The sequence below is a fragment of the Coregonus lavaretus genome, assembly GCF_964263955.1.
Source record: "Coregonus lavaretus genome assembly, contig: HAP1_SCAFFOLD_1992, whole genome shotgun sequence".
Classification (NCBI taxonomy): Eukaryota; Metazoa; Chordata; class Actinopteri; order Salmoniformes; family Salmonidae; genus Coregonus; species Coregonus lavaretus.
In genome coordinates, this window is record NW_028163724.1 from 32,162 (window position 1) to 41,580 (window position 9,419).

Genomic DNA, 9,419 nt, shown 5'->3' on the forward strand with positions numbered 1-9,419 from the left:
GAGCAATTAGGGTTAAGTGCCTTGCTCAAGGGCACATCGATAAATTTTTCACCTAGTCGGCTCAGGGTATTAGAACCAGCGACCTTTCGGTTACTGGCACAACGCTCTTAACCACTAAGCTACCTGCCGACCTACACAGGTCCAATATGATACATTCTACAAATTCCTAATGCGCTGGTGCATTGAGACACTACCATAGTTATTAAAGACAGATGATGCCTATGTATCAGTATTCTCTTTTATGCTACTTGGATTACGTAAATTATATAATAGCGTGTAACATGTTTTACAAATGTTGTCCCCGACCCATTGCCCAGAGACAGCAAAGTGAAAGTCACCTTTCCATTGCAGGACGACATCATGTGACATGGGCACAACGGAGACTCGCTGTACTCGGAAGTGACGCCGGTTGCTGGATCATTTCTGTGCGCAGTAAGCCAAGCAGAAAACAACAGCGTCAACCAGAGCCAGTGAGTACAAACATACAATACGCAAAAGTAAACGTCTGAGCCTAAGAACAGCAGTCGGAAACTGAGAAATTACAACCGTAAGTAACATTGATAACTATACCTAATATTACAGTTCGTATCTATTGTTAAACCTGTTGCCAAGATTGACAGATGAAGGGTGACTGGTTCATCCAGTAGATACAAGGAGAGAGATGCTACTGAAGTCCCAACGCAATGCCACCTCGCGGCCCTTGTTGTTGTGGAGCTACTGCAGCCCCCATTGATATAATAATATGCCATTTAGCAGACGCTTTTATCCAAAGCGACTTACAGTCATGCGTGCATACATTTTTACGTATGGGTGGTCCCGGGGATCGAACCCACTACCTTGGCGTTACAAGCGCCGTGCTCTACCAGCTGAGCTACAGAGGACCACGCATGTTAGTTAGTTAGCTTGCATAGCTAAACGCTCCATTGGAATTGATCAACACAGAAATACGAGGATATTGTCACTGTTAACAGTTAGCTACCTAACGTTACCGTAATGTGTTGAACTCTAGCTAGCTGCCCTATGCTAGGCATGTTATCGTTCACTTCTGTAGCTATTCGTTAATCGATACACGTCAATTTACAATACTGCGACCAGGGGTCCCGTACTCTTAATGTGTCAAGTGAAAGGTCGCCACATGATGGCTAATTATGATTTACGAAAAACATTGATCTGTGTATGTAGCTAGCTAGCTACTCAGGGCTGCCAACTTTTGAAGAAAGCTTGGAGTGAGATTTCCTATGTGAATTTCATTGCCCCCTTGCACAACCCCTAGAGGGGATAATGTTTTATTGTTTTAAAGCTCATTTCCTGCAATTCTATGACAAGGGTGGAATTTATTTTAATATAAATCACAGGTCAGGTGTATTCAGGATCCTTTGAACATTACATGAACACTCAAATTTGGAAGATTTTGTTACTTAGCGATTATTATTATAAAAAATTTTTTTGGGGGGGGTGAAATTTAAATGTGATATTTCAGTTTTATTTTAAAAACATTAGCAAACATTTCTAAAAACCTGTTTTTGCTTTGTCGTTATTGGGTATTGTGTGTAGATTGATCAGGGGAAAAAACAATTTAATCCAATTTTAGAATAAGGCTGTAACATAACAAAATGTGGAAAAAGTCAAGGGGTCTGAATACTTTCCGAATGCACTGTAGTTAGCTAGCTATTGCGGCTAGCTTAACTGGTTTGCTAGCTAGCTATCTTCTTCACATAGTTTTGTTTTTGAAGCTATAATGATTCAGATCATGAGTCATCACATAGCATTGCATCCTCCTCGACAAGCAATAAATTATGTGACAGCAACCAGTATGGCACTTACCATAGCCAGGTTTGGTTTTTAACAGTGGTGTAAAGTACTTAAGTAAAACTACTTGAAAGTACTACTTAAGTAGTTTTTTGGGGTATCTGTACTTTACTTTACTACCTATATGTTTGACTAATTTTACTTTTACTTCACTACATTCCTAGAGACAATTATGCACTTCTTACTCCAATCATTTTCCCTGGAAAATGGTCTAATTCACACACTTATCAAGAGAACATCCCTGGTCATCCCTACTGCCTCTGATCTGGCGGACTCACTAAACACATGCTTCGTTTGTAAATGATGTGTTGGAAATTACAAAAGAAAAGGGTGCCGTCTGGTTTGCTTTATATAAGGAATTTGAAAAGATTTATACTTTTACTTTTGATACTTAAGTATATTTTAGCAATGACATTTACTTTTGATACTTAAGTATATTTCAAACCAAATACTTTTAGACTTTTACTCAAGTTGTATTTTACTGGGTGACTTTTACTTGAGAGTCAATTTCTATTAAAGGTATCTTTACTTTTACTCAAGTATGACAATTGGGTACTTTTTCCACCACTGGTTTTTAATGACGAACAGATCAGATTTTGTATCGAACAGAAACAATATAATGTTTGCTTCTTGTCTTGGTTGTTGCAGTATCTGAACAGTGTGCATAATGAACCCAGTGTACTGCCCTGCACCAACAGGGGTCCCCTATGCCAATCCTAAGGGACATTTAGTAGGATACCCAGGTAAGCAGAGAGCCCCTTAACCAGTTTGTGAGCCTGTAGTATGTACACTCTGTTCTTCTCTAAATGTCTGACCTATGACCTCCCAGCTGGATTTCCTGTGGGGTATGCGGCCGCCCCTACCTATGCTCCTAACATGTACCACCCTGGAGCCAACCACCCAGCCTTTCCTACAGGTAAGGTACCGGTCCCTCCCAGAGCTACATGGAAGCCTACCCTTGTACAGTCAGTACATACATGTGATTACAGTATGTGATTACTGTGGGAATTGAACCCCCAACCTTAGTGTTGCTTACCAGGGGTGTATTTAATTACGCCGATTCTGTTGCAAAACGTTTCTTAAACGGAAGCAAATGGAACGAAAAGAGGGAGGGACCTACTGGATTTTGTCCAATAGAAACTCTTGTTTTACTCTGTTTGCTTCCGTTTGGTTTTTAAACGGTAAACGGTTTCCGTAATGAATACACCCCCAGGGGTCTAATCATTAGTCCAAACTGTTGCAATGGAGTTTCTATTGGACAGATTCAGGTAGGTCCCTCCCCATTCGGTTTGGTTCCTAGTGAAATACACCCCCAGCTGAACCGCATCAGTTTGGGCAGAGGGCAGGAACGTGCAGCCCATCATGGGATCATTGCAACCCAGTACATTACTCAAGGCTAAACCCTGACCTGAATTGAGTCAGTCTAACTCAATGGCAGTCTTAACCGTAGTATGCAGTGTAGCAGAAGCGTTCAGCGGTTGCTGCTGAGTCGTGACTCTTTGCACCTTTAGCTAAACATGGAGAACCAGACATCTCTCAGGAGAGATGATTATGAATTCAGCCAAACGTTTCTGCCTCTCGTCTGGTTTTCCAGCTACACATATTTTGCCGTTGACTGAAACTTCCCTCTTTTGTGTTGTACAGATTCAGAAAGGAGTCGGACAATAGTCAGTCCCTTTACAAGCCCTTAGGACAAAGGCCTGAAGTGTGAAATGTTTGGTTTTCCCTGTTAAAATGTGTAATTCCCCAGATGATATCTCTGAAACGTCTCTTATAGGTTACGTTCCAGGCACTCCTTTTAAAATGTCCTGCTCGCCTACCACGGGGGCTGTCCCGCCCTACTCCTCGTCACCCAATCCCTACCCTGCAGCAGTCTACCCTGTGAGGTGCACCTACCCCCAACAGAACCCCTACGCACAGGTCAGTCAGTCCGTTAGTTCATCTACAGACTACTGCAACATATCCAATCAACCGTTGGAATGAAGTACAACCTTTTTTTTAGCTTATTTGCTGTACTTGCAGAACTATACAGAACAACAAATATAAACCCGACATGTAAAGTGTTGGTTCCATGTTTCATGAGCTGAAATAAAAGATCCCAGATATTTCCCATATGCTCAAAGTTGATTTCTCACAAATTTTGTCCACAAATTTGTTAACATCCCTGTTTAGTGAGCATTTCTTCTTTGTCAAGATAATCGATCCATGTGACAGGTGTGGCATATCAAGAAGCTGATTAAACAGCATGATCATTACACAGGTGCACCTTGTGCTTGGGACAATAAAAGGCCAATTTAAAATGTGCAGTTTTGACACATAACACAATGCCACAGATGTCTCAAGTTTTGATGGAGTGTGCAATTGGCATGCTGACTGCAGGAATGTCCACCAGAGCTGTTGCCAGAGAATGTAATGTTAATTTCTCCACCATAAGCTGCCTCCAACGTCATTTTAGAGAATTTGGCAGTATGTCCAACCGGCCTCTCAACCGCAGACCACATGTAACCACGCCAGCCCAGGACCTCCACATCCAGCTTCTTCACCTGCGGGATCGTCTGAGGGGGGGTGGGGGTTTGCTGAGGAGTGTTTTTGTCTGTAAAGAAGCCATTTTGTGGGGAAAAACTTGTTCTGATTGGCTGGGCCTGGCTTCCAAGTGGGTAAACCTATGCCCTATCAGGCCCACCCATGGCGGAACCCCTGCCCAGTCATGTGAAATCCATAGATTAGGGCCTAATTTATTTATTTCAATTGACAGATTTTCTCAGAGGGAGAGAGACAGAAATGTAACTCTACAAGATCAGAGTTTTTTTTAAATTAAATGTATTCAGAGCGCGCTAGGTAGCCACACCTGCAGAGCTCGTTATGTGACTGAATAAGGTAAGTCTGAATACCAAATACTGAGAAGTGCGTAGGAAAGGCATACATTTCCTAGGTCTGAATCGGCCCCATACACATTAGCTTGCTGCATATTGCTGCTGTAGTTGTACTTGTCTCAATGTGGCACTGATGTGAGATATTTCTCTCTCTCTCTGTCTCTCTGAGGCACTGATGTGAGATATTTCTCTCTCTCTCTCTCTCTCTGAGGCACTGATGTGAGATATTTCTCTCTCTCTCTCTCTGAGGCACTGATGTGAGATATTTCTCTCTCTCTCTCTGTCTCTCTGAGGCACTGATGTGAGATATTTCTCTCTCTCTCTCTCTGAGGCACTGATGTGAGATATTTCTCTCTCTCTCTCTGTCTCTCTGAGGCACTGATGTGAGATATTTCTCTCTGTCTCTCTGAGGCACTGATGTGAGATATTTCTCTCTCTCTCTCTGAGGCACTGATGTGAGATATTTCTCTCTCTCTCTCTCTCTCTCTGAGGCACTGATGTGAGATATTTCTCTCTCTCTCTCTCTGAGGCACTGATGTGAGATATTTCTCTCTCTCTCTCTCTGAGGCACTGATGTGAGATATTTCTCTCTCTCTCTGAGGCACTGATGTGAGATATTTCTCTCTCTCTCTGAGGCACTGATGTGAGATATTTCTCTCTCTCTCTCTCTGAGGCACTGATGTGAGATATTTCTCTCTCTCTCTCTCTGAGGCACTGATGTGAGATATTTCTCTCTCTCTCTCTGAGGCACTGATGTGAGATATTTCTCTCTCTCTCTCTCTGAGGCACTGATGTGAGATCTCTCCTCCTCTTTCAGCAGCAAGGCACTTACTACACACAGCCGCTGTACGCAGCCCCGCCCCATGTCATTCATCACACGACAGTGGTCCAGCCCAATGGGATGCCAGCAGCCATGTATGCCCCGCCCATGCACCACCCGCCCCGCCCCCACAATGGCGTTGCCATGGGTATGGTAGCAGGGACCACTATGGCAATGTCAGCCGGTGAGTTCCAATGTTTTCCTTTTTACTATCTTGTCTCAACACAGGGTACAAATCTTTGACGAGGATAAAGAAATGGTTTTGCTCTGTCAAATTTCCTGACCTTTCCCACCTCCCTCCCTTCTCCAGGAACATTGTTGACGCACTCCCCGACTCCCCTCGCCCCACACCAAGTCACGATGCCCACATACCGACACCCAGGCACGCCCACCTACAGCTATGTGCCCCCCCAGTGGTGAAGTGATGGCACTGTGAGTACTGAATGCATCCTCCATATCCCCCATTCTATGCTCTCTGGTCAATCTGCGTGGGACAAACCTCTGTTCACTGACACTAATTGGAACACATGGAAATACAATATCATAGAAAATGGTAACCATTTGTAGTCATAAAATAAATATTTATATTGTTTTACTTTTCAGGCAGCATAATGCAGGAAGGGTAGGCTACTTGTTACCATTTTAAAGGGTTGTCAAACATTTTGGGAAAGGTTGGCAGTGGTCAATTGCTGCATGCCAATAGAAGTACATTCATGTGTAGGAAAACAAACAATAGGTATTACTGTGTATTAAATCTACTCTTCAGGTCAGAAGATGGTAGATATGCGTTCACATTCCAGTCCAGTATTCTACAGCTGGTGATGTTGAAACTTCAGCTGTTCTTCCTTCCTTATAGGCATAATGTGAATCTGAAGCCCAACCCATACATCAACAGGTCTGCTCAGAACGGGATGAAGAGAATCTTCCCACTTCTGACTATTCCTGTTTGGAATAACGCTATCCCAGAATCCTTCACTCACTCTGCTACATATCTTCCGTCAGACGGCTACTGTAAGTCTCCATGCAAACTTGTGTTTTGTGGACTGTCTTGCGAATTTTATAGCTAACTATTAAGTGGTTAAAAGAGAGTTTGGATTGGTTTTTATTTTGGGATCCATATCGAGTTAAATGCATGTGTGTGTATATATATATATACTAAATAATGCTCGCTCAATCTACCTGACACATGCAAAATCACCAAAAATATCAAATCTAAAGGAACTAAAAAATTAAAACTGAAATTTTTAAATCACTGATTCACACAAACAAACTTAAAGATGGAATCCGCAGTAGGAGAAACGGTGCCATTGGCCGCACACCACCGCTGTTATTGTTTTAGTTGCAGAGCTGAGGAGTAGCACGGTAAAAAAGAAAATGCAGTACATTTTGTGCTCTTCTATTGCTCGTGCAATGATGTCAGAGGGGGAACAACAGTGTTGGTTGTTTGCAGTAACTTCTTTGTTGTTGTAATATCACAAACGGACGTAGCTGTTTCACCACTAAGGATTCCAGCTGTAGGATTACTACACAATGTTACTGTCTTCATTGCTTGTTTTTTGGTAACATTAGTATTATTTCTCTAGGTGAAGCTGTGTCAGCATTTGTCTGATGGATATTTTTGTAGTTTGGGAAGGTGGGTCTTTTTTGAGTTTTGTGTCCATTCCAACACTTAATCATTCTCCACGCTCTTTGCCCATGGAAGATGTTGTGAACACAGACTGAGATCCAACGGTCTTAGATAGTTTCCTTTCCCTTAAACCATTGGCCTAAGATCCCCTACAGCACGACAGCAGAATGATAGACTTATCATGACATTTGATCTATTGCTGGTCGCAAAGGAAAGGATCTGAGAAAAGGAAGCTGTTTAGAACTACTTGGACTCAGTCCTGCAGACAGTGAGTGAGTGTTTGAGCGAGAGCATTTTTTGTTGGCGTTTTTGTGTATAATTCTATTTTTAGAGGTTTAAAATACTGAAACCATTGCACATACAGATGTATGTATGTCTGTATGTATGTATCATACCTGAACATGTCTATAGATTCCTTTCTGTCATTGGTTTGGGTTTAACCACACCTAAGAGCCACAAACTTTAAAATCAATGCTAACCTGAGACATTTCAACAGGTTTGAGACTTTATTATGGATTTATTTTAATCAATTAGATTTTATTATAATTTTCTAAGCACTACTGCAAAAGAAGACGCATTCAATTCTTATTTCAGACACTGTTTAAAGGAAGCCAGGACTTAACTTGTTTGCAAGTTACCTCAAGGCTCCACCAGAACTCACCGATATATCGTTGTCTGAGTCGCTCGTCTATGTTGCCTATCTAATCTTAAGTCACCTCAGTTACTGAATCTGTTTTGTAATGTCCTTATGTGTTTTGTATTGTCAAGAAAGACTACAAAAATAAAATACAATTATGAGAATTGTCAAGGGGTTTGTATTTAATCATTTCATTGAATCGTGTCACCACATCTTTGGGGTCCCAGGTGATATGGTGTTGAAGCTGACCACTATAACACGTGCCCTGAGCTATGTCCTCTGAAGCCTACATCTATTTGAGGCTTGCTGCAGTCTTCTGGTCTGATGAAGTGGGTCATTGTCTAAATGTCCACCAGATGGACCTTACGTCTTAGATATCTGCCTTCAGCATCACTGCATTGTCTGAATGTGTGTATCAGAGGAAGGCCCTCCACATGGCCAAAGACTCCAGCCACCCTAGTCATAGACTGTTCTCTCTGCTACCGCACGGCAAGCGGTACCGGAGCACCAAGTCTAGGTCCAAAGACTCCCGCCACCCTAGTCATAGACTGTTCTCTCTGCTACCGCACGGCAAGCGGTACCGGAGCACCAAGTCTAGGTCCAAAGACTCCAGCCACCCTAGTCATAGACTGTTCTCTCTGCTACCGCACGGCAAGCGGTACCGGAGCACCAAGTCTAGGTCCAAAGACTCCAGCCACCCTAGTCATAGACTGTTCTCTCTGCTACCACACGGCAAGCGGTACCGGAGTGCCAAGTCTAGGTCCAAAAAGACTTCTCAACAGCTTCTACCCCCAAGCCATAAGACTCCTGAACAGCTAATCATGGCTACCCGGACTATTTGCACTGCCCCCCCACCCCATCTTTTTACGCTGCTGCTACTCTGTTAATTTATGCATAGTCACTTTAACTCTACCCACATGTAAATATTACTTCAACTAGCCGGTGCCCCCGCACATTGACTCTGCACCGGTACCCCCCTGTGTATATATAGCCTCCCTACTGTTATTTTATTTTACTTCTGCTCTTTTTTTCTCAACACTTTTTTGTTGTTTTATTTTACTTTTTTATTAAAAATAAATGCACTGTTGGTTAAGGGCTGTAAGTAAGCATTTCACTGTAATGTCTGTAATGTCTGCACCTGTTGTATTCGGCGCATGTGGCCAATAAAATGTGATTTGATTTGTATGGGATGATAATGTTGCTACTATTTTGTGGGGATATATACTACTCCCCCTAAAATGTCTAGCTACAGTGTCTAGTGAAAGTCTACACCCCCCTTGCACAGTTTTCACATTTTGTTGTCTTAAAATTATCTAAAAAGTGATTGAATTTAATTTTTTTCCTACAGATCTACACAACCTAATCCACATTTTCAAAGTGAAAAATGTTATAAGAACATTTTCTAAATGAATGAAAAGCAAAAAAAAAACAGCTTTGTGTTCTTACACTATGATTTTGAACATTCAAAGCAACTGGGAAACGTCCATGACAGGCATTGTCACCTTAGCTTGCTACATAACTTCTGAGTGATATAGGAAGCAGGAGCACCACCACCAATCACCCTACCCCACTGCGCACACACCCGTTGTTACTATGACAACGAGCATAGCGATGTCAGCAAATGACTGTCTGAACAGTCTATGGTCTGAACAC

At 42.4% G+C, this 9,419-nt stretch overlaps 1 protein-coding gene across 2 annotated transcripts; it reads left to right on the plus strand.

Annotated features, from left to right (window-relative positions):
• Nucleotides 1-425: 425 nt before the first annotated feature.
• Nucleotides 426-7,937, plus strand: LOC311117831 (myelin-associated neurite-outgrowth inhibitor-like). Of its 2 annotated transcripts, none has more exons than XM_084192740.1 (7): nt 426-547; nt 2,458-2,552; nt 2,639-2,725; nt 3,587-3,729; nt 5,500-5,686; nt 5,813-5,934; nt 6,359-7,937. In XM_084192740.1, the coding sequence occupies exons 2-6, from the start codon at nt 2,477-2,479 to the stop codon at nt 5,920-5,922; spliced, it is 603 nt and encodes a 200-aa protein (XP_084048866.1). In that variant the 5' UTR covers nt 426-547; nt 2,458-2,476; the 3' UTR covers nt 5,923-5,934; nt 6,359-7,937. The 2 variants fall into 2 exon arrangements, with proteins under 2 accessions (XP_084048866.1, XP_084048867.1); XM_084192741.1 differs by having other exon boundaries at nt 5,503-5,686.
• The last annotated feature ends 1,482 nt before the right edge of the window (nt 7,938-9,419 follow it).